Genomic DNA, 26,591 nt, shown 5'->3' with positions numbered 1-26,591 from the left:
GCAGTGAAGTGCGTAGGCTCAAACGCAAACTGCCATACGAACTGATTGATAGACACATAGAGTGAGATTTAATAATCTCTAGAATAAGCTAGAATAGTTTTCAGAATAAGTTAGTATAGACTGTAAAATAAGTTAGAATAGTATCTAGAATAAGATTTAGATTATAAGTTGAACAGTAGATCACTTACTGAAGTGATCTACCACATGTCAGGATAGTTATATCATTTAACTAAAATCATATAATAATACTTATTGCCCACGGGCAGATTATTGACGTTCTAGGAGATTAACAAAAAAGTTCTTTACTCAAATGTAAGATCTATAAATTAGTTTTAAATATTTTTTAAATTTGAATTCACAATAAAGAAAAATTGTAAAAATAGTGTCTATCGATAGACTCTACTTTTTCCCATCTCTCAGGCAATTTACGAATTCCATCTCGAAAGAACAATGTATCTTTTGATGATATCCACGAATCGATCTAAGTAAGGATATCCATAGCACTTGTTGTTTTATTTAAAAAGAAAAAGTGTTTTCCAAGACATATTGTGGCTGCCGATGAAAAGTGCGAATCTACTGCGAAAATGTTAAGAGCCAAAGCCATGGGTTAGGTAACTCAAGAGGGTCATCCACACTAACATCGAAGCGGAATATTCATTATCATAAAAACTTGATATATAGTTGCTGCGAGCTGGTAAAACCGAATTGAGTTATTACTCTGGCGATAACTGAACAAATTGGAAGAACGTATTATAGCCAAATAGATCAACAATAGCCAATAAGGGACACAAAGTCAGCCTCTTGTTATCCGAAGACTGTTAACCGATTTGTTTGACCAACTCTTATACCCATGTCGCATAAACAGTTACAATGTGTATTTTTGAATGTGAGCCTAGTATGGATGCGACTATGGCTTGAAGCAGCGTAAATTGATTCACAAAACATTGAAAAATCAGCGGCTATCTTCCTAGAAGTTACACCAGGATTTTCGGTTGCGATTTATTTCATTTACAATACAACAATAGCCGAAACAGAAGGCAAATCTTAATTTTACATTTCGATCGCTTCTGAATGTACTTCAAGACTCATATACACTTGTTTTTGAGAAAATTTTTCTGACAGTTATTCCAACTAGTATTTTTAAGTAGTTCTTTTTAAATGTTCAATTTCCAGTACTTTTCGACGGAACTGCGTTCAGGTACAGGAACAAATTGAGAGTACAATTCAAATTGGTCCATTTTTATGTAGTCAAAAATCTATTTATTCTGAATACAATCAGTGAACAAAATTATCCACGGTTGGCTACTAATTTTCCCATTTCACAGGCACTTTTCAATTCCTTAATACTTCGTAGTTCGAAACGATCCAAGTTAGATGCCAATTTTCAATTTCTGCGACTGCAATGAACCGAAGACTTGCCACATCGTGTTTTAAACGTATTTATGTTTCAGTTCACTAGGTATCCAAATGCTTTGAATGCTTCTTTTGAATAAATCTTCCAAAAATAAAAATATTACAAAAATAACGTTTTTGTATGAAACTGATATAAACTAAATTGTATAGACACATCTGAAATCTCCGAAATTACCGAAACAGGTACGTTCGTTTTTAAAAAAATATTCTTCGTTATGTTTTAGATGCATAGGATACAAATTAGTTTTTTAAGGAACTCGAATAAAGTTTTTTAATGAAATTCCTTCATAATAACTTTATATAATTATGGGATACGCGCAAATAGTTTTAAGTTGAACTAATGAGATATCTTTTCTTCTTAGAATGTCTGGAAATTTGACTGAAATTTGTGTTCTGTTAACACCAGTTTTCTAAATATCAAACTATTTTTGCCAAATATTTAAATGACTGAATCAAATTCATCTAAGGTGGTTGAGAGGTTCTCTTTCCGACCACCGACTAAAGTTAATAGTGAAGCTGAAATGGTTACATAAATTATTGCGTTAATAGCATTAATTTCTTGTATTTCCAACAAACAGTGAACTAGAACAGAGAAAACCCAAGGCTGATTAACGTTATATTCCATAAATCCACATCTTCGTACCTAACCAATGATGATAGCTTCAGTTCATTGAAATATAAAACATTTTTTATAATAGTGGTAATAAAAAAATTTAATTATAATAGTTATTAAGACAAATGGTTGAGGCAGAATAAACTATTAACATTTACAAATTCTTGAAATAAATACATCTCAAGGGGAATATATAGCTACACTACACATTCCATAGCTCCAGTAAAAAAGAAATGATTAATGGTAATCTATTAATAAAATCGATAGAATGTATCACAACAGTTTCAATAACTGTATAACGTAATACCATAGAGAGAATTGTAAGTTGTACTAGGAAGCCTGATATAAATGAAACTAAATTCATGCAAAATTAGATTCAATATAAATACTGAGGTGTGGAAAATGAGGCTAATTCTAGAAGTACAATCTCCGTAACATGATTTAAAGATGACTTATGGCCACAGCTTAATGATGCTGCTCAAATGTTTAATATTTGACCAAGAGAAACCGTAAAGCGAATTGATAAAAATGAACAACACTTTGATCTCGATCCAATTGATATTATCTACTTAAGCTGAAGTTAAGTGTGATTTGGTTCGCTTCAATCTTCTGACATGCTGCACGCTGTCCAGCAGTTGTATTGCTTCCACGTTGCTGTGATTTAGCAACCTTATATCGTGTTTTTAGGCGAAATCTTGGATCACTTCGTGTATCCATTTGATTTCAAAGTCATCGTGCAGCTCTTTGTTGGTTACGTAGCGATAAGCATTGATAATTAATCGTAGAACATTGTTTTGAGTGCGATTTTAACATAATGTATGAGAATTTACCATTAATTATGTACAAAAGAACAACTAAATACTATGTGAGCTCATTGAGACAATTAAGTGATGGGTTCAATCTAAAAAACACCCTATTAACAAAATTTAGCTTTTGAAAATGCAATAATTTACTGATTTCTTTGACCGGTTTAAATAGATAAAAGTTACTAGGGCGAGTACATAAAACTAGAAGAAGATATTGGGAATTATTTTATCCTGATTTTTGTTTTGTTTTATCTTTGTTACTGGTGGGAGTTTCCCTCTCTATCCCAAAATTCTCGATAATTTAGAAATGTTCTTGCACGTAGCCGTAACTATACAGACTCCGTGTCTTATTATTCTATTTTTTTGTATACTTATTTATTCAAAACTGTTCTACTTATTATTCTAACAATAATTTTATATAACAACAGCAATTAAGGCACACGCTGGAACACGGTTTGGTATAAATAAATTATTATGTCATAGTTGACAAGATAATTATAAAACATATAATGTGCCTGAAAAATAAACAATATGCTTTCAACGATAATTAATATTGTTGTATTTTCTTTATTATTACAGCTAATGCTGTTACCAGTCATATTAGAAACACCTCCAAATCAGAGACTGGTAAATGGTAAAGTCAGGAATGTATCTAAGAAACAGAATAATGATGAACATGGATTTTGATATTTTATTAATTGGTATAAGATTACTTTAAAATGTAATTGTAACACTTGTTCAATTCTATCTTACTTATTGTTTTGTGGATATACACAAGTGAAAAGGGATACTCAGGAGTATCAATGTCGCTTTCAAGAACAGGACCATGTCTATACACATATAATATGTTTATATATATAATATATATAAAAGGTTAATATATTTTAAAATGTTCTTTCAGGGAGTTTTTAAATTAAATCATTCAAGAAGATAATTTTAGGAAAAACTAACTAAGTAATAAAAGATGAATATGATAATGTATTTTTTATAAAATGCTTTAATGATTATTTGTCTCCAAAACTTATATTGATATTTTCAAGAACCAACTTCTTGATTTAGTCAATATTCCCATAGTTCATGACCGTTGAAAGACTGGTAAATATGAATTAATATAATTTTAACAGTCTAATTATTTATGTTCAATTATGTGACCTAAACAAAGAGTACACAGTATATAGCAAGGTATATATAATATATATAAAAGGTTAATATATTTTAAAATGCTCTTTCAGGGAGTTTTTAAATTAAATCATTCAAGAAGATAACTATAATAAAAACTAACTAAGTAATAAAAGATGAATATGATATATGTATTTTTGACCAAATGCTTTAATGGTTATTTGTCTCCAAAACTTATATTGATATTTTCAAGAACCAACTTCTTGATTTAGTCGATATTCCCATAGTTCATGACCGTTGAAAGACTGGTAAATATGAATTAATATAATTTTAACAGTATAATTATTTATGTTCAATTATGTGACCTAAACAAAGAGTACACAGTATATAGCAAGGTATATATAATATATATAAATGGTTAATATATTTTAAAATGTTCTTTCAGGGAGTTTTTAAATTAAATCATTCAAGAAGATAACTATAATAAAAACTAACTAAGTAATAAAAGATGAATATGATATATGTATTTTTGACCAAATGCTTTAATGGTTATTTGTCTCCAAAACTTATATTGATATTTTCAAGAACCAACTTCTTGATTTAGTCGATATTCCCATAGTTCATGACCGTTGAAAGACTGGTAAATATGAATTAATATAATTTTAACAGTCTTATTATTTATGTTCAATTATGTGACCTAATCAAAGAGTACACAGTATATAGCAAGGTATATATAATATATATAAATGGTTAATATATTTTAAAATGTTCTTTCAGGGAGTTTTTAAATTAAATCATTCAAGAAGATAACTTTAGGAAAAACTAACTAAGTAATAAAAGATGAATATGATATATGTATTTTTTATCAAATGCTTTAATGATTATTTGTCTTCAAAACTTATATTGATATTTTCAAGAACCAACTTCTTGATTTAGTCGATATTCCCATAGTTCATGACCGTTGAAAGACTGGTAAATATGAATTAATATAATTTTAACAGTCTAATTATTTATGTTCAATTATGTGACCTAAACAAAGAGTACACAGTATATAGCAAGGTATATATAATATATATAAATGGTTAATATATTTTAAAATGTTCTTTCAGGGAGTTTTTAAATTAAATCATTCAAGAAGATAACTTTAGGAAAAACTAACTAAGTAATAAAAGATGAATATGATATATGTATTTTTTATCAAATGCTTTAATGATTATTTGTCTTCAAAACTTATATTGATATTTTCAAGAACCAACTTCTTGATTTAGTCGATATTCCCATAGTTCATGACCGTTGAAAGACTGGTAAATATGAATTAATATAATTTTAACAGTCTAATTATTTATGTTCAATTATGTGACCTAATCAAAGAGTACACAGTATATAGCAAGGTATATATAATATATATAAATGATTAATATATTTTAAAATGTTCTTTCAGTGAGTTTTTCAATTAAATCATTCAAGAAGATAACTTTCGGAAAAACTAACTAAGTAATAAAAGATGAATATGATATATGTATTTTTTATCAAATGCTTTAATGATTATTTATCTCCAAAACTTATACTGATATTTTCAAGAACCAACTTCTTGATTTAGTCGATATTCCCATAGTTCATGACAGTTGAAAGACTGGTAAATATGAATTAATATAATTTTAACAGTCTAATTATTTATGTTCAATTATGTGACCTAAACAAAGAATACACAGTATATAGCAAGGTATATATAATATATATATGGTTAATATATTTTAAAATGTTTTTCAGGGAGTTTTTAAATTAAATCATTCAAGAAGATAACTTTAGGAAAAAGTAACTAAGTAATAAAAGATGAATATGATATATGTATTTTTGACCAAATGCTTTAATGGTTATTTCTCTCCTAAACTTATATTGATATTTTCAAGAACCAACTTCTTGATTTAGTCGATATTCCCATAGTTCATGACCGCTGAAAGACTGGTAAATAATATTTCCTAACTATAACTTATCGCCTTAATCACTACAGGTATCTTGCAATATTCGAAATGATCAAAATACATCAAACACCAAATTCTGTGCACAAAATATTTTCTCCAATCTTCATGAATCTTCATGGATCTTTAAATTCAATAGAAACATTCAATCAACTACCGCAAAGACAACCGAAAGAATAATGGAGGAAGACGAACTTATCGAAGATACCTCGTAGTTATCATTCAGCCAACGAAACAATTGTCGTATATTTCGAATCAATATCAAAACCCATAATTTGAACGCTTACCACACATCCCTAATTATTGTTCTCGAAAACGAAGAACAACGGATGACACAAGTCGTGATTGCGCTTCATTATTCGATAAACGAACACAATACGTTTGGTCAGCTGTCGTTTTCTTTCGATAGATTTATTGGTCAATATTGGAAGACTGTACGAATAAAAGAACTATTATTATTTTTGGTGAAATCACCGTTAAAAGTTGGACGTACCATCGATCGGTCAGTTCTCGTTCTTCTTGCATTGTGACAGGTGAATCATGAATTCACTAACTCTGTTATTCCTCTGGGTACCAGTCAACGCGTTTCCTTCGACATGGATTCAAAAGATCACCAAAGATGCGCCACCATATGTACGTAAAATACATCAAATTTATGCGAAATATTTTACTTTAAATATTGATAATAAAAGTTTTGATTAACGTTCAAGCGATTTTAGGATGACGATAATTCTTTGACAAAATACGAAGTCGATTTTGAAGATCTGGATATTTATTTCAAGGGTAATTTGACTGATAATAAAACCATCAATTATACGAAGAAAATTATACCATTTTCGACTGAATTCTCCCAAAATGTAAGTATATCTAATATTAATACATTCTTAAAAATAACAATTAAAGAAATCAAACATGGTCAATTTTATGCTATTGTCTACAAGATATTAACAAGCTGTAATTACAATGAAAGGGTAAAATTCCGAGTCTTCGTTAGGTTGATGACAACAGACATAGAATCTGTGAAGTTTTGGAGGTGTCTAATATCCAACAACCTTTAGGGGTAGATGATTTTTTAGAAGAGAACAGAAAAATCATGTCATACTCCATTACCAGTTTGTGCAGGTACAAGTGCAAAAAATGCTTTTCAGTACTGAACCAAGTTATTTCCAACATTGATATTCGAAAACCAATGGCGGATGCAAAGTTAACAAATTGTTTAACACATTACAAGCACGTAATCGACAGTTTATTGCAAAATGACTACAAGTTTGGAGCTCGAATGTCTCTCAAAATACATTTTCTTTGTCGCAATCAATATTTTTTCCCACAACTTTTGGCGATATGAGCGACGAGCAAAGAGAGCAGCTACATCAAGATAAAGCGAAAATCTAAAGGTGATAGCAAAAATTTCGGGACAGAATCATAATGAACGATTACTGTTGGACCCTTATGCGTGAAACAGATCCCAAGCCGTATGAAATACTCAGTTCAACCTTTGTTTATATTTGATTTATAATTTGTAGTAGAATAATCCAGAAATAATTTTTAAAAAACGCGCTGCTGATTTATATTTAACCGCCTAATTTATGTTATAAACAGCTTCTAACTATTATTAACCACCATATAGCCATAAAATGGAAATCTAACTAATGGATATCGTAATTCTATGTAACTATTATTCCAGTGCTTTTCTTTTTATTCAATATTTTTCCTATCACCATTCAAGAATTGGTTCTTCTTGGTACTTCACCATATCATCTTAACAAATTTTATTGGCTTTTTCCCCAGAGATTCTCGAACAATTAATTCTTTATCAGATTTTTCCATTTCCAATATCATCAGACTCATTTACGTCTCTGTCCAAGTCCTGTTTCGTTTCTCACATTTCAACACTGCAGCTGCTAGTTTGAGAACCGACTTCCTTTTTTAAAATATTACTAACAGATAAAAAGTTAAATGTTGACTGGACAAAACGATTTTTCGTCGAAAAAAAAACACGAAAAGCCGCCCTTTCACTTGCGATTTTTCTTTTCGCAAATGGACAATTGTCTCGTGGCTTTATTAGTCAACAAAGCACATGTAACAACAATCTAACGCGCATAAATTTATTATTAAAACAGTCATTATTCAAGGATTTGTTTTTCTCAGAAGGTTGCCCAAGCTATGGCGAGGAAAATCTGACTTATTACTGCCAGCGTGGCTGTACGAGCGAATTTTATGGGTAATTTACGTTTGGACTTGCTTTTTGAGCACAAAGAAACCGAATACGCTGCTTATATTAAAATATTTCCATATTGGGTCGGTTAAGGAACTCAACATAATTGTAATCGTAGCTATTTTAAGTTTAGCTGAACGCTTGTCAGAAGGAAAACACACATTAAACATTAAAATCGTAATGCTCGTATAACATTAATGTAGCACATTTTAAAAGATACATAGGATAAAATACAATTGTATTTTAATTTAAAAAAATGGTTATTGTTAAATAAAACAGTTTATTATCCGTCAATGTCCAACTTATTCAAGGAATGTTGATCATTAAAAAAGAATGAGGCCTGACATGACCTAAACACAATATTTAATATAAAGTATTGAGTCACCATTTGCATTTAAAAGACCTGTGACTCTTCTCATAACAGATCGTTAAAGTAATAGGTCAAGTGATACACTGATTATAGCGGCCCTCTAACTTTTCGATACTATTTTTGTAGTACGATTTGTCCTTTGATAACCTCTTCATTCGACGAAAATTTCTTCTCAGCAAGCATTCTTTTGAAATCTGAGAACAGGAATCGCTGGGGGCCAGATCTGGAGAGTACGGTGGATGAGGAAGCAATTCGAGGCCTAATTCATCGATTTTTGCCATCGTTTTCACTGACTTGTTACACGGTGCATTGTCTTGGTGAAGCAGCACATTCTTTTTCTTCAAATGCGTCCGTTTCTCGGCGATCTCGTCCTTCAAACGGTCCAATAACGCTATCTAATAGTCGCTATTGATGGTCCTTCCTTTTTCAAGGTAGTCAATGAAAATTATGCCATGCGCATCCCAAAATACAGACGTCAGTGCAGTCCACTCGGGTGACTGTCGATTGGATTTCGGAGCAAAATGATGGGGCCATATTTCATCCATTATCACATATCGACGCAAAAACTCGGGTTTATTACGCTTGATCATCTTCAGACACTGCCCTGAATCATCAACTCGTCGTTGTTATTGGACAAAAGTGAACTCGCGCGGCACCCACTTTGCACAGAGCTTTCTCTATCCAAATATTCGTGAATGATATGATGTAAACGTTCAGTTGATATCTTTAGAGTGCCTGCTATTTCATTCAATTTAAATTTACGGTCAGTCAAAATTATTTTGTGGATTTTTTTAATGTTTTAGTCAATAACAACCTCTTTTGGGCGTCCACTGCGTTCAGCACGTCTAAACTTAGCATACCAATCCTTGATATTTCATTTTCCTGGGGCAGTGTCCGAAAATTCGGCATCAAGCCAAGTTTTTACTTCAACTGTATTTTTTCCTTCAAAAAGCAATATTTTATCAACACGCTTTTTGTCCATGTTCTTTTTCACAATAACAAAAGTTGCTTCACAAACTGATGATCCGACAGCTGCCAAATTTATACACGAATCTTTTGACGGTTAGGGCTAACTAAGAAACATATGGATTTAATTCTAATCGCGCCATCTATGTGTCAGGCCGACGAATCTCGTTCTACTTCTCAACAACTTGTTCCTTCACAACTCCTTACTAAAACTTCGAATCTACTTCACCAAATCTAACCACCGTTGTAAGACTTCGCAAATGTTCTAATCGCTATCTACCACCCTATCTGTGTCTTTTTTGAAGCTGTTCGCTACGACTTTCCTCCATAAAATTGATTTATTCACATAAGAAAATAGAATATTACCTAAACACAAACTGTTATCTTGAAAAAGGATAAGGTTCATCGAGACACCAGAACACTATTTTCTCTAATTTTCGCGTATTTTTACCAGGCGGCCTTTACATTTCAACTACTTTTAAACGAGTTTAAGACATACTATCGAGTCATTCTAGACTAACTGGCACTCTGAAAACATTTTCTTGCGATACATTCAACAGACATGTCCAAACCGTTTAATAGTTGTGTTGGATTTGCCTCTGTCCCTCAGCTATTTATTGATTGAGAAGTCGCATTTTAATCGAATAATTTTATTTTAATATAATAGCGTACAGAAATACGCAGAATTCGTCTTAAGCAGCAAAATTTAAAAAAGGAAATTGGATTGCCTCTTATAGTTTTCGACTTTTAAACTACCTACAGCAGGATGGATACGAAATCGTTAACCAAACTGAATGATCTCTAATAGTTTTCGAGCAGGCTTTCGAATATTTACATATTTCAACTGTCCGCTACATCAGTTAAAACGACTTCGAAAAAGGAAGCTCTATGTTGGCTCTATCTATGGCGCCGATTTCTCCGTCAATTATGGACCCATTTTCAAAATTCTTTTCTTATTCGAAAGAGTGCACTTCCGAGGTGGTACTATTGGAAACAAATCAGGATCTGTTGGGAGGAAGGGGGAAAATAGACACAATTATCACATATTTTTTATCTATAATAATCAGATATTTGTGTATAATGTTATTTCTGAGCTGATGTGAGAGAAAATCGCAAGTCGCAAGTCAGTGCAAAAGCCATACAGTTTGTTTTTTAAGCACAAACCGCTACAAGTATTAAGCTAAATTATGTGTATATATTAGAATATAACATAAGTTTAGTAGATAGTTTAAATAAGGTCTTTGTTTATTGTTATTTAGTTATTACAACGATTATTATGTACATATTTTATTCTAAAATGTTTTTATTGCGTTAAAGACCTAAGTTTGATTATTTTTTTAATTTTTAGTGAGTCCCTTATTTGTTTTTGTCGTCGGTTCAATTTTTTTATTAAATATATTTTATATAAGATGTTGTAAGATCTTAAGAGTAATTGTAAGTCACTAGAAATATTGCACAAGGCGGAAGATGCATTCAAAAGCGATCGAGATGTGGTAGAATATTTGTGTCGTTCCGTATGGCGATCAACGTCTTCAGCTGATGTTAACATCGTCATTTAAGTTTGAGAAAGGTAACGAGATAATGAGATATAATGCTAGATTTCTGGAAAGAAAACTCTTGATACTTGAACTCTAAGAGTCTCTCTTGAATATTTAATTAAAGTCAGTTACATATATTTAGTACAAATACCTGTAATAATCTGTGTATCACTAATGCTCCTAATTGTATTTATTTTTTATCAGCATACATTTTGTAGCTTGTATTTTCACAACAGTGCTAAGCTCTATGGGCATCGATTATTCATTTTTCTATATATAAGTATCTATAAGTTCTATTATTATAAGTTCTGTGACAATGCGTCATCTCACAATACCACTGTGAAAGAATTTCTGGCCAAAACCTAAATAAGCAATTGAGCAACGATTGCATTCGTTTGATATGATTTATTTCATTTTCCAAGACTCAAATTATCATATATATATATATATATATATATATATATATATATATATATATATATATATATATATATATATATATCCGTTTCCAGCTGATAGGAGATCAAAAAGATGTAGTGAAAATATTATTTTCCGCGTTATTTTCGAAGTAGCCTATTTTGAAAGCGATACAAGAAGATGTTCTTCTTAGAAAGCGGCAATATATATTTCTACTTTTCATGCTAAATGTGCATGAGTTAAGTTTAATAGAGGTTAATTACAATACAACAAAAAAACGTTACAATTACATAAATTTCTTTAAGATTTATATCCGGGAACACCTGCCCATTAAAAGAAATACATTTTTTTCCACCTTTAACGGTGATATAGTAAAGCAATTACTTTGAACAGCGACCGATAAATTTAATGTAATTAGTTTTATCTGTAAGAGCATATTCGTTGTCTATGCGTCAGAGATCTACATAATAATTTTCGATTTCTGAGTAATAACTTTTGCCAATAATCGATACTGCGAACACATTAACACACATTAAAGAACACTGTATTCGAAGTAATATGGATTTTTGTCATGAAAGTTTTTCAGATCGTCGGTTATTCAAAGAGCTGACCAAATTCAGAATCAAAATACAACTTTAACATCATTCACATATTCTGAATACAACGGTTACTAATCGTTTACTTATGATTATATAAGTAGGTTATACATGTCACTGCTGTATTTTTTATTATATGCACCTAATTCCACAACACTTCACAGATCAGATGCTTTGATACTTTTGAATAGGTATCCTGCTCTGATGGTATCCAAAAGTTGCAATACTTCAATAATCTCATGCAGCATGGAGTCCTTCCTCATGCCCCCTTGCAATTCTCTTGATTTCTTGACTGACTGTGGGTATCTGAAGGTCTCGATGTAGGTAATCAGTCCTATAGTATTTGGGTGCACCCACAGTACCTCTCAGGACTTTGTTCTGAAAAATTTGTATTTTGTTTATGTTACTCTTTACAGAACATCCCCATAATTGAACTCAGTATGTCCATATAGGTTTCTATATTTGCTTATATAATAGCAATTTATTATGTTCAATTAGTTAAATCATTTTCCTATATTTCAATTCCATTTCTTTTCTTTTCTTATTTATATGTTCCTTCCAGCGAAGTTTTGCATCAAGATTCATTCAGAGATGTTTAGCGTTGTTGCTATATGGAATAATAGTATTATTTAATGTTATTAGTGCTTGTGCGGTCTGATTGTAGGTAAAATATTATACATGATCAGATTTACTTTCATTAATTTTTATTTTCCCAGCTTGTGTCCAATTATTTATATTGTAACTTGTCTGTTGTAATTTTCGTGTGGCTTCTTCACTATTGTCTCCGACAGCTATAATCGCAGTATCATTAGCAAACGTAGCCGTCGTAATATTCTCTATTTATGGTATATCACAAGTGTAGAGTAGATAAAGCATTGGCCCCAGTCCACTTCCTTGTGGTACACCTGCTTTAGCTTTTTTATTGTAGAGTAAGCTTCTTCTTGTTTGACTCAAAGCATTTTGATTGTAATGTATGATTTTAATAGTTCAGTATGTTGTTTTGGTAACATTTTCTGTAGTTTATGAACAATGCCTTCATATCAAACCTTATCGAATGCTTATGCTAGATCTAAGAAGCTGAGCATATTTTTTTACTCTCGTAGGCTTTTTCAATAACATCTGTTATTGAACCCGATCAATTATTGAATACTTGTTAATAAACCCAAACTGGTGTTTTGGTATTAGGTTTTTTCTCTCTATGATCGTTTGCATTCTTTTCAACAGGAGTTTTTCAAAAACCTTAGATATTACTGGCAGCAGTGATACAGGTGTATAGGCTTTTATTTCGTTTGGTGACTTTCCAGGTTTTGGGATCATTATAATTTCTGCCATCTCCCAAATGCCTGGCACATGTTTTGATCTAAATGCTGTATTGATCAAGTTGATCAGTTTTATAATTCCCTTTCTTGGTAGTTTTTGCAGTAGTTCTCCTGATATTAAATGATAGCCTGGATTAATGTCTTACTTTGCTTAGCTCTTTCGGCGTGACTAATTCTATCATCTAGTTTTCAGCTTCTATATCTGGCAAATTATATCCAATGTTAATTTCGTTTAGTTTGAAAGTTTTTTCTAGATATTCAGCAAATGCTTCTAGTTTTTTGGTGATTGTCACATGTCCAATCACCACATAGGTCTCTTATAGGTGTAGACATCAGCGCTTTAGATATTTCATGGTTTTCCAGAGTGAATAATCATTTTATTTATCACCTGTTAAATTTCTCAAATAGTCATTTATGGATTTGTTTTTAATTTCCAATATTTCCCTTCTCAGTCTTTGGGTTATATTATTTAAAGTATTTTTATTTTCAGGTGTTTTCTGCTACCATTTCCCTCACTTCTTTGGTCCCAAGACACTACCCTGTAGAATTCTAACCGAAATAAGGTTTAAGTGTTGAGAATACCCGTAGTAGGGAGAATAGTAGTAGACGTAACTATTACATGAATGACAAAAAGTAAACTGAACCTTAACTAATAGTTGAATTGTAAGCCAATATTTAAAGATTATACTATATTCGATATAAAAGTTGTGACTGAAAATTGGTGGTGTAGAAACCTTTAGTGTCATAAAACATGTGTGTTGATATTTTAAAAATAAGAAGCAATTGATATGAGACTAGTAATTTTGTTGATTATAGCTATAAGCACAATATCTTTCTTTTCTGCTATTAGTCGTTATTATTTCTGCTGATTTTCTTCATGATCCACGTTATCATCTCCCTTCACTGGCTTCATTAACGGCGGATCCATGCGTAAATAAATGCATTGCCATTACAGAGCGAGAAACTGCAATACTGCAATACCGAAAGTGTAAATATCGCGTATGTAGCAACAGCACGTGTTAAATAACCAACCAATTTAAATTTCTATAAACCCCAAATTATATTAAGGCACCTGCCTTGGCAACCGCCGTTTTCGTCGTTTTTTCGTCATTACACGCACACGGACACATATCGAGGAAAATTTATCAATGTCTTACTACATACCACCGTCAGTAATGACCCCAACGAAAACGATAAAATATGATCGAAGCAATTAAGGTCATTGTGTAAGAAAATAGTAAAAAAGCGCAATTTTCGCGGATTAAACGGGAAAACGCCGCCTATCGGGCCGAATTTCGAATAGAAAACACAGCCTTTGACACCGAACCGACGGTTTTGCGGATTAGGAAACTGTCGTTCGTACAGGACACCTCAATAAAACTAAAATTATTATATAATACTTTGATATGTAATTTGAAATTTAGCCTGCGATGTAATAGAACTAAATTGATCGTAAATCAATCATCTAGGTGGTATTTATAGAACAAATATCGATAAAAATATCAAGCTTCCATGGATAAAAAAAATTGATTTATTAATTCATAACAAATTATTTAAAAAAATTAGTTTTCGCATATTTTACATTAAACGATAATAATTATCCCGTGAACTTCATATTATCTTCACCTATCTTCGTCAAATTTTCGCCTAGATTTCTTATTTCCGTATTCGGATTGCCCATAAAATAAATTTGTAAGCATCCCATCTGTGTCGATTTACCGCTGTATTTAAATGCCTTGTAATATTAACAACCAATTGTCATTTCCTCTATTGTAACTGTTAACAATACGCAACATAACATCTTCATCCCGCTTTATCCTTCATCATTCTTTAGATAGCTATTCAAGATAAAAATTATTAAAAATCAGTCATCAACAAATCTACTGCTGGAGACTGATTTCAAAACTCCATCTATCCAGGCCCATTTGGACATAATTTTCCAGTCACTTCCACCGCAATTCCGTCCCGAAACTTCCAATAAATTACTGACTTAGGGATACACCTAACTGAAAATGCATCTAGGACTTTTGGTTAGATTTTAAAATCATTATTTGTGTAGAGTAACAATTAAAATTACTTCCTCCTAACTCATATCTAGTCATCCAAATATAGTTAATATTTCTGACATTTTTGTAAATAATTTTGATATGATTAATATTTATTTCGTTAGCTGAAAACTCATTGTATAACAAGTCAATTGAAAATTCCCCAGCCTACCATAATGAAACATAATTATATATTTTATTTAACATAATTCCTTTCAAGGGTGATACACTGATTATAGCGACCCTCCAACTTTTCGATACCATTTTTGTAGTACGATTTGTCCTTTGCTTCAAAATAGGCCTCAGTTTCGGCGATCATCTCTTCAGTCGACCAAAATTTATTCCCAGCGAGCATTCTTTTCAGATGTGAGAACAGGAAATTATCGCTGGGAGGCAGATCTGGAGAATATGGTGGATGAAGAGGCAATTCGCAGCCCAATTCATGGATTTTTGCCATCGTTTTCACTGACCCGTGACAGGGTGCAATGTCTTGGTGAAGGAGCACTTTATTTTTCTTCAAATGCAGCCGTTTTTCGTCCTTCAAACGGTCCAATAACGCCATGTAATAGTTGCAGCTGATGGTCCTTCATTTTCAAACTAGTCAATAAAAATTATTCGATGCGTATCCGAAAATACAGAGGCCATAACCTTGCCAGCCGTGGCAATCATCGTGGATGACTGTCGATTGGACTTCGGGGGTAAAATGATGGAGCCATCTTTCATACATTGCCACATATCGACGCAAATAAAATAAATAAAATAATTGAACAAAAGTCTTATCAAATATAATTTAATTTAACTTTATAGTACATCTAAAAACTACAGCTAATTATACAGCCGCAATAGTTTATAGGTTACTAGCGACCCGCCCCGGCTTCGCACGGGTGCAATGCTGATACTAAATTAAATACACTACAGAAAAAATATGAACGTTGTATATAAAAACATAGCGGCCCGCTCCGACTTTGCACTGGCATAAAATATATATGCCTATGTCACTCAATGAAAACATGATTAAAATCGATCCAGTATTTTTGGTTCATTCATTACTGCCCTTGGCCTGCACGCATTAAATTTGGAGTAAAACAATTCCTCTTCCCCTATACTTACTATGAAGATTTCCTGCTATCTTTGGAATATCTAAATTCATACAATTTTTATTACATTACACATTTTTAAACGCAAATTTTAAATTTGTAATATCTCCGAAAATATTTGTTTAATTTACATGCTGTAAGGAACCATATTGATCTATATTAATTGCACACTGTATTTAAGGTACTTAATTCGATAAGGATTAATGCCGTATTGCTTAAAATAGCTTCGTAAATAAGCCATTTTCTCAAGTAAAAAGTAAACAATAAAAATGGTTAATGTGGGTTATCCCTAAAAGATAAACATATACCATCGCGGACTTTTTTGTAGACCTTTTTATGGTGTACAATACTGTAGTACATTAATTTGATCTAACTCGTATGGTTAGGCAGCGTTTTTGCTAATTGCTAAATAAGCCTAAAAAATAGGTTAATTTACGACATCACGTTAGAAACCTCTAAAATTAGCAATGTTGCCTTAGTATATTATGCATGTATTATACATATGAACCTTCCTCTTGAATCACTCTATCTACTGAAAAAAACCGCATCAAAATCCGTTGCGTAGTTTTAAAGATTTAAGGGCACATAGGGATATAGGGACAGAAAAGGCGACTTTGTTTTATACTATGTAGTGATATATATATATATATATATATTTATAGGTTTATAGGTACGAATTGCGGCAGGCAATACATTAAACATCTTTATGACGTATGTACAAAAAAACTTTGAATAGAGTATATGTATTAGTGAGAGAAAAAAAAAAGAAAAAACATTACCCTGTCAGGTGCGTCATCTAGATAATGATCGACAGAAGTGTTAGACATAACTACACATTACTCTAAAATATAACTCATTCTTTTTTTCATTATTCAAATTCATATTCAAAACGATAAAGAAAATCGTTCTAAATAAAAAGCAATTAACAAGTTAGGGAAGCGTTGAAATTAATATATCGCCATCGAAACATTATTGTCCTCCTTAGTTAGACTGCGTGATGACATGTCTGCCATTTTTCAGGACTTATCAGTAGAAAACAACTTGACGTCAACCACGCAGATATCAACCAAAAAAGAACGTATTGATCCGTTGCTGCAAAACCGAACAACGCTACCGGATGAAACCAGAAACCCCAGACAAGAAGATGCATCCTCCGAGGAGGAGAGCAGTGAGGAGGAGGATGGTAACATGATAACCGGTCTCATATCATCATTCTTGAGTGGACTGAGTCGAGTAAACTAAATTTAATGAATATAATCATGAATCTGATTAATAAATTAATTTATTAAATTTCAGCCTGACGGTGGTGTAGATTTGGACGCGATTGTTGGTCTATTGGGAAGTCTAAGTACCGTAAGTACGACTAAAATCTAATCGATATATGATATTTTATGATGAATAAAACTGATTTTGCAGCAAAATCCTGACGGCTCTTACGATTTTTCTGGTTTAACCGAACTGCTCAGGAGTTTCTTTGGGGTAAGGTTAATAAAAATACTATTTTATATATATATATCTATATTTCTTGAAAATTGTCAACAATCACTAGAGTGTTGTGATATCTGGTTTTTTGGTTTTTCTAAATTTATTTTATTCAAAGCAATCTTCCTTAACGAAGTCTGAAGGAGCTAGATTAAATGAATAGGGATGGCAAATAGTTTCGGGAGTCTTCAGTGAGCGAATCAACTAACATCTTTCTACTTTTTGATCACTGTAATACAATATTCAATGCATACCAAAGTGCAATTAATAACTTTGTGATCACCAAGCAACATAACAAGTGTCTTGCTTTGTTCTTCTTCTTAATTTTTAGCTGGCTGTTCAAGATAAAAATCATCAGAAATCAGACATCAAGGTTTACTGCTGAAGACATATGGTTTGGAAACTTCATTTTTAGCCTGAAACCTATGTCTAATCATTTACTTACCTAGAGGTACACTTTTAACCCTACTACATACTGGTCTAGTTATCTATATGTAGTTAATAGTCCTGAGTTTTTTTGAAATGTTTCATTAATATTTATTTCATTAACTAAGCTTTTAGCTATATCTCTACTCATAGTGACCAATTTCACAAATCAGTGTTCAATCAATTTTCCAATTCCTATTGTATTGCTTTTTTTTCTTGGAATATCTTCATTAATTAAAAATCTACCCATATAATAACGATCAAACCCTTTCAAAATGGCATCTTTCTTGTCCTTGATCCATTCTTAGATCATTTAGTTGCTTCAATCACAATTTATTCATCAATTAATATGAATTAGTGTTGATTAATAGTTTAGATAAAATTATGTTCTTCTGTCTACCACTTTACTGAAAAAAATATAAAGATTATCAATAAAAATTTAGGCATTGTTTAATTTACATATTAATTTATTATTATCGTTCTACTTGCATTAATGCGCGAGCAAGATGAGTGCCAGATAAATACTTCAGTATGTTTTTTTCAAATTAAATTAAATTATACTACTTTTAACTAAAGTTTAGAGTAAACACTTATAGACTATACAAGTTCGTATGATTTGGTTCGCTTCAGTCTTTTGATTTTCGTATGACCCGCGTATTGTCCAGTAGCTTTATTGCTAGCACATTGCTGTGTTTTAGTTATCTTATTTCATGTTTTTTTGGGGTGAAATCTACATCTTATTGTTCTTAGTTGGTTGCATAGGGATAAACATTGGCAGTTATTCAAAGAACTTTGTTCTGGCAGCATTGGATTACCCGTTGGTCTGATACTAATTGGTATAATGTTTGATGTTGGTAGTGCAACCCCATATTTGAATTCCATAATTCCAAAATAAAATTAGTTTCTGCTTTTTCCAATTTAATCTACCATCGAGATGGATTCCGAGATATTTCGCTGATTCTGCTTGAGAAATCGGGAATCTGCCAAGTGATATCATCAGGTTTTTGTCATTTTAAGGCAACGCAGAATGGATCTGGATTGATGACGTTTCCATACAGATGAAGTCATTACGGATTTTGCAATATGTACTGAGGAATGTAGTTTTGCAAAATCGTTTTGTGGTTTATATTTCAAATCCTACTTCTTATTTTACTCAAAACACTCAAACATATTTATAAAATAAATAGGAAAAACAATAAACTGATCACAAATAGTGTTCGCTTGGTTTGAAATTCAAAATCATAATGTATAAATACACTATATAGGTTTTGACAGTTCAATATACTTCCAGATGATAAAATATGAAGCCTAATAACAAGACTTTAACATGTATGTAATTCATAGAGTAATATATAGTGTGTTAACTTAATACAAATAATTTCAGAATAGTTTAGCATAGTCTCAGCAGGAAGACGCTGAGAAGGTCCTTTCGATGAATTTCATTGGTTAATTTAAATTACTATTACAGGCATCTGTAATGAAAATATTTTATTAGTAGAGCATTTCAGTGGTCAACAATTTCATACGCACCACGTGACTCACCTCTGACTTCACATTCTACTGACCAATTACATTTCAAATAAAACTAAAGTGTAATTTGTCAAGCAATTTATTAATATAAAATTTTATATAAATACAAATATTATACAATATCAAAAAAACTAAAATAAATGAAATGTAAATATATAAATAAAAAACAATAAAATATGGATGTAAAAATGGCTGCTATCTAATTGAAATCATAACATATAGCATGGCAAGTATAATCAAAATTGTCTATAGCTCTTTTTCCCTTTTTCATGTTTGTTTAGTGTTGTCAATTCAAATAAGATGTATTAAAGTTTCTATCTTTTTGTTCCCTCATACTAAATACTTAGCAGCACACCTGAAAGTCTCTGTAAATATTTTACTTACTTGTTCAAGACAAAAATGTATTGAACCAAGTTAAAATTATATTTACAATGTTATTGTGAAAATTATGGAATAGATAATTAAAACAGTTAAATCGTAAAGAGAAAGACATAGAGGAGGAGAAAGGAGAAAACATATCAAAAAGTAATACTTTAAAGAACACCAACAAAAAATTAAAATGTATCATATATATCAAAATTACTACTGTGCTCTTATTATGTTAAAATCGAGGGGTTAAAAAGACAGCTTAAGCATCTATCAACAATCTAACAAAACAAGCATGATAATCTCTTGTCTATAAATGCAAGCTCATCTTGTTGGTTTACAAATTGTATTATATTATTTTATATTAATGTATTTTATTAACATCCTTGTTGAAAAGCTTATCCCGGTTAAGGAGCCTTAAGACAAAATATTAATTATAACTATAATGAAGATGGCACATCAAAAACTTTTCATATAGTATAATCAAAAGTGTGGGTAATATTTTCATGTGAACACAAATGCTTTATATAAATAATTGTACACATACCAGATAAAATACTAAGTCACACAATCCTTAATCTAGCTAACTTGGAATGATGATCGTACTTTATGTCAAACACACAAAGATGACGTCGTAAACAAACTCATACAAATAATCACATTATAGAAATGAACCAATCAAAAAGTAGTCTCAGAGCCAGCATTGAACGAACCACGCAAAATATTTGCTCGGTTTCGCCTATTTAAGTAAAACCCCTATATATATACTCTATGATATAATTTTGGAAGTGTCTGAAGAGATATAACATAGTTACATTATTTATTACAAATAAATTCACGGTTTTAGCGAGTTTTATTGATTAATCGTTTCCAAAAACTCTTCAGGGTACCGATGGTGGCGGATCCGACATCGGCGCCTTTGCAGGCAGTTTAGTAGGAGCCATTATCAAGGGAATAGCGAATCCACCTGGTGCCGTAAGTTCCTGCGACTAAACATTCGATTTACGATCAAATAACGAGAGAAAAAAACGATTTATTACAGTCTAGAAAAACGACCTAATGGCTTTATCGTATGTTTATTCGATTTTTTAGAAAGGAGCCGGAATTTTGTCGGGAAAAATTGTGACCGGTATCCTGCCGGCCTTGAGCGGACCGGTGAGTATGATAAAAGTCGCGATAAGGTGATTGTTTGTAGAGCGCACGGTTGAGGTTATGTGGCACTGTATCCATATGAAGTCACGTAGTTTGTATTTATGTCATAATAACCAACAATAGATTGTAACGGCTAATAATAGAAAGATATAAGACAAAAATGACAGTATGTTAAATGGGCGTTAGAATTAATTCCTAACGTTATTTTGTGAAGCAATAATTTCCTTAGAATTTAGATCCTATTTTTACTGAGTTACATAGTTATCTATCTATTCGTTTTCATTATTTTTTCCTTTAAATATATTTGAAGCTAATTCTTGTTGTTTTTTAACATACAGAGTTGGGTAATATTTCAATTAAATGTAACTGAAATACAAATATATATTTTAACATTATTGTAGTTCAACTGGTAAATGGTATTTCAAATACATTCGAGCATAAATACATTTATACGATCTACGAAGATTTAATGAGTATTAATTAACAATATATACTAAATAACCCGGTAAACTTCTTATTATCTTCGTCTATTTCGCTTATAGCTCTTCTGTACATGAATTGCGTCCTTAAGTAGCCTCACCGCTATATATTAATGCCTTACACTATTGACAAAGAACTGTCATTTCCCCTATTATAACTGTTAACAATAAGCAACATAGCATCTTCAACTTGCTTTGCTCTTCAATCTTTAGCTAGCTATAAAAGATAGAAATCATCAGGAATCAGTCATCAAAAAAAAAAACTACTGAAGACTGGTTTCGAAACCCCATCTAATGAGACCCATTTGGTTCCAATTTTCCAGTCATTTTTTATGTTGTCCTGAATCTTTTAATATATTTCTTACTTATAGGTACACCTAACTGAAAAATCATCTAAGACTATTGGTCATATTTATATAGAGCAGTGAAAACAGTTAAAAATGTTTCCTCCGAACTTATATCTAGTGGTCCGTGAACAAACAAAGCAAGAATATATTGCTTCTATAGATTTTTCTACCCACAACAACCAATTTCATAACATTCAATTAAATTTCCAATTCCTTTGTTGCTTTCTGTTTTTGGAAATTCATCATTAATTAAAAACCTACCCAAATGGGATCAAACCCTTTCAAACTGATATTGTTCTTGTCCTTCCATTCTCAAATCTTTCGGTTCCTTCTTATTGCCAAAATCCTACTTACCCTATTAAATTAACAATCTTGAAAAATTTTGTTCCAAAATGCTGCTATATTAATATACAATATAGTGTTATTTACCAGTACCAAAAAACTCATAAAACTATATATAATACATATAAATCTATGTAAGTATAAATTGGGTACCTTTTTGTCAAAGTCGCGGCTAGGACGACAGAGCCAGAACGTTAAAAATCAGTCGAATGAAACTAGTAGAACCAAAAATAGTAACTAAAAGTACACGACTGAAACATTCGATAGTAAATAGCAACAAAATCAGTCGGACCGTAAATAGTAACTGAAACAGTCAATTGAAACTGGTAAAAAGTAATAAAATCAGTCAAAACAAAAATAGCGACTGAAACAGTCGATAGTAAAAACTAGTCAATTACCAAACAGTCGATAGTCGATTTATGTCGTTCCCAACACTAATATTAACCAAATGTGTTACAATAGTGTGTATGGTGTATAGTGTGTATATATGTATATTTCAATTATAGGTAACTGAAATACAAATATAAATTTGGTATCTGTAATTCAATTGGTAATTGGTATTTCAAAAACTAACGGCCTAAAAATAAATTCAGACATAAAAACATTTATACTATCTTTAGAATGTCTTGACAATTGTAGTTTTCGTTTACGTTATTAAATGATATTACTAGTTAGGGCAACAATTGTTACTATGGCAAACTTCTGCCTACTGTAATGTATGTAAGAACCAAATTAGAACGGTTACAGAAATTCAATTTACACCACAACTAACATAAAAGAAAGCTTAGAATGAAAATTTGATAATTTTTAAAACTCTTATTTAAAATAAATTGCAACTATATATATCACAATAGACGAGAATCTTCACTGCCTTAGAGACAAATACAAAATACATGAAATAATGCTTGACAGTAACAGCAGTAACAATAATAGTAAAGAAGATGATGATTTCATTGTCTCTGCGAACAGCGACAATGATCAACCACAGACATTAAAAATTGAGTTAGAGCTAGTCAGATTCCTAAACGATCTTTGGGCATAATCCAAAAATAAAGTTTGTACTTATCATGTTCTATTATTAGATTGATTTCTTTATTCCTCTACAAGAATATTGTGTCTGATAGTATATTTAAAAATCTATTGTTCTATATCTTCTGAACCTATATTAATAACGGTACTAATAATGTAATTTTTACAGCTAAATGTTTGACGTGTTAGTTCCACCAAAATCTTGAGCAATACTGCGCGTTACTGAAAAACCATTTTCTTATTTTCTTGGCGTGGGTCTCCAGGGTACCACTATGCAATAATTGCGAACATAATAAACGATCTAGCACTGTCCTAGAAAGGCCTCATGACTCATATTGATCACTGATTGTCTCGCCATGCGCCGCTTTGTTCACTGTCCCCAACAGCCGCCGATTTTTACCATGAAAATACGAACAAGGTTTCAGTACCATTTAACGACAAAAAATATGTAATCTAGTCAACATGGATTAATACAAAAAACAGTATCAACTCGATACAGTACGGACCACTCGTTTATATTAAAAGAAAATTAATTAATAGTAAAAAAAGAAACATTAAAACACTAGGTTTGAAAAATATGATGTTATGGCGACATTCTGTCCCTTGATGATGCATGATGTCAATGACAAGCGACTTAATAGTAACAGAGTGTGAATAGAGTGTAATATCAATATCAATATGAGATAAGTAACCTATTAAGAGACATTATGTAACACATCTAACGAGGAAACATAACATATCATTTGAAAAGTCCTCGGCCTGACACATAGATGGCGCTACTATAATTAAATCCAATATATTTTTAGTTAGCTCTAACCCTCAAAAGGCGCGTGTATAAATTTGACAGTTGTCGGATCATTAGTTTGTGAATTATAGTATTTTGAGTGAAGCTACTTTTGTTATTGTGAAAAAATGGATAAAATTTTTTAGGAATTTCGCGTGTTGGTAAAATATTGCTTTTTGAAAGGAAAAAATATAGTTCAAGCAAGAACTTGGCCGAGTTTTCGGACACTGCCTCAGGAAAATCAACCATCAATGATTGGTATTCTCAGTTTATACGTGGTGAAATGTGCCCAGTGGACGCCCAAAAGAGGTTGTTACCGACGAAAATATTTTCAAAATCCACAAAATTATTTTGACTGGCCGTAAATTGAAATTGAATGAAATAGCAGACATTCTAAAGATATCAACTGAACGTGTATATCATATCATTCGCGAATATTTGGGTATAAGAAAGTTCTGTGCAAAGTGGGTGCCGCGCGAGCCCACTTTTGATTGATGATTCGAAGCAGTATTGCGAAAGAAAGTGCTGCTTCACCATGACAATGCACGGTCACAAATCTGTGAGAACGATGGCAAAAATCCATAAATTAGGCTTCAAATTGCTTCCTCATCCACCGTATTCTCCAGATTTGGACCCCAGGGAGTATTTCCTGTTCTCAGATCTCAAAAGAATGCTGACTGAGACGAAATTTTCGTCGATTGAAGAGGTGATCGCCGAAACTGAGGCCTATTTTGAAGCAAAGGACAAATCGTACTACAAAAATGGTATCGAAAATTTGGAGGGCCGATATAATCAGTGTATCACCCTTGAGGGAATTATGTTGAATAAAAAAAACTTCTAAAATGTACGAATTTAGTAATTGCACCCTTTGGCAGAGTCCAAAGTTTAAAGATCTGAGCTGAGTAAAATTGTGAGCTTTACCGAGCCAGCCATTTCCATTCGTTCACGCCAAATGTGAAATATTAAAATATCTGAAAGGTGAGTACATACGTTAACCAAACACAATCTGTTCAATCAAGCGGAAAGCTGTAGCCAATAATTAAACAAAAAGATCAAAGAAGTTCAGTTGAAAAAGAGAATAGCCTTAACGTTGTGTAACTTAAAGGACCTGTTGAACTTGGAATGGAAATTTTTTTGGCACGTCCTATATTCACCAGACATTGTCCCATTCGACATCAATTTGTTCCAGTCAACTAAACATGTCTTACTAGATAAATAGTCCAACATTAGATTACTTGTTTAATTTAATATAAAATAAATGTGTTAAGTAATTAAGGCATATATCAATTATAACAATTACTAAATAACTTTAAAAAATAAATATTTTAATACGTTAATCAGGAAACAGGTGTTAGAGGTGTTTTCTATTGTTAAATAACTACTTATTACTACTACTTATTAACGTTAACATCTGCTTAATTTGGCGTAGAGAATCCATCAACCCTAAATAATTGTTAGTGTTATAAAGACGCTTTTGGTGAATTTAGAACAAATATTTCCTTCAATAGAGGAATATTTTTTTTCTATATATAATTATAGTATATATTTTATCGCTAATAGCAAAGTTTGTACTTATTTATCACGCTTGTTCTCTTATTAGCCTGATGGTGATGACTCTATGACTAGTACCAAAGCACCCCAGTTGGATTCAGGCTCGTTTATAACCGGATTCCTTAAGACCGTGCTTGGAAGCGGTGGAAATGGTACTACTGAGGTATAGTAATAAGTTTTATTGTTATAAAATTGTAAAAATATAGTTATTTTTAGGGTGGCAAGAAACAATCAACCTTCACTCTTATCAAGCTGGTGTTCTCAGCCATAACAGGCGTGTTCTCTTCTGCATCATCGTTATCCTCGAAATCAGACTGGAAATAGTATATATATACAAACAATGTACAAACAAATAGACGTAATATTTTAACAAAAATATATTATATTGTTATATTAATGTTTTACTTGACTATAATTAGGTCAAAATATTGCAAAGATGCTCCAAAAAAAGGACGATGAACCGTTTTTCATAAAAACCGTTGTGCAACATTCCGCATTCATCAAAGTGCATATAAAAATCATTTAAATTCGACTTTTTGGCAATCAGAAACAAAAATCTAGTCTTGTTTTATGACGTCAGTTATGTAACAAGTATCCTTTTTTTTAGAAT

The 26,591-nt window shown here is 31.6% G+C and overlaps 1 protein-coding gene across 2 annotated transcripts; it reads left to right on the top strand.

The window, feature by feature from the left end:
- Positions 1–6,156: 6,156 nt before the first annotated feature.
- Positions 6,157–26,333, top strand: LOC143204737 (uncharacterized). Of its 2 annotated transcripts, XM_076417496.1 has the most exons (9): positions 6,157–6,563; positions 6,650–6,787; positions 17,514–17,726; positions 17,790–17,846; positions 17,910–17,972; positions 21,183–21,272; positions 21,390–21,452; positions 26,031–26,144; positions 26,198–26,333. In XM_076417496.1, the coding sequence occupies exons 1-9, from the start codon at positions 6,471–6,473 to the stop codon at positions 26,303–26,305; spliced, it is 939 nt and encodes a 312-aa protein (XP_076273611.1). In that variant the 5' UTR covers positions 6,157–6,470; the 3' UTR covers positions 26,306–26,333. The 2 variants fall into 2 exon arrangements, with proteins under 2 accessions (XP_076273611.1, XP_076273612.1); XM_076417497.1 differs by lacking the exons at positions 21,183–21,272; positions 21,390–21,452.
- Positions 26,334–26,591: the final 258 nt, after the last annotated feature.

The sequence above is a fragment of the Rhynchophorus ferrugineus genome, unplaced genomic scaffold, assembly GCF_030347505.1.
Source record: "Rhynchophorus ferrugineus isolate W39M unplaced genomic scaffold, kcgeb_rfMv2 rfM11, whole genome shotgun sequence".
Lineage (NCBI taxonomy): Eukaryota > Metazoa > Arthropoda > Insecta > Coleoptera > Curculionidae > Rhynchophorus > Rhynchophorus ferrugineus.
The sequence above is the reverse complement of the archived record's forward strand: the minus strand, read 5'-3'. Positions and strand labels throughout refer to the sequence as shown.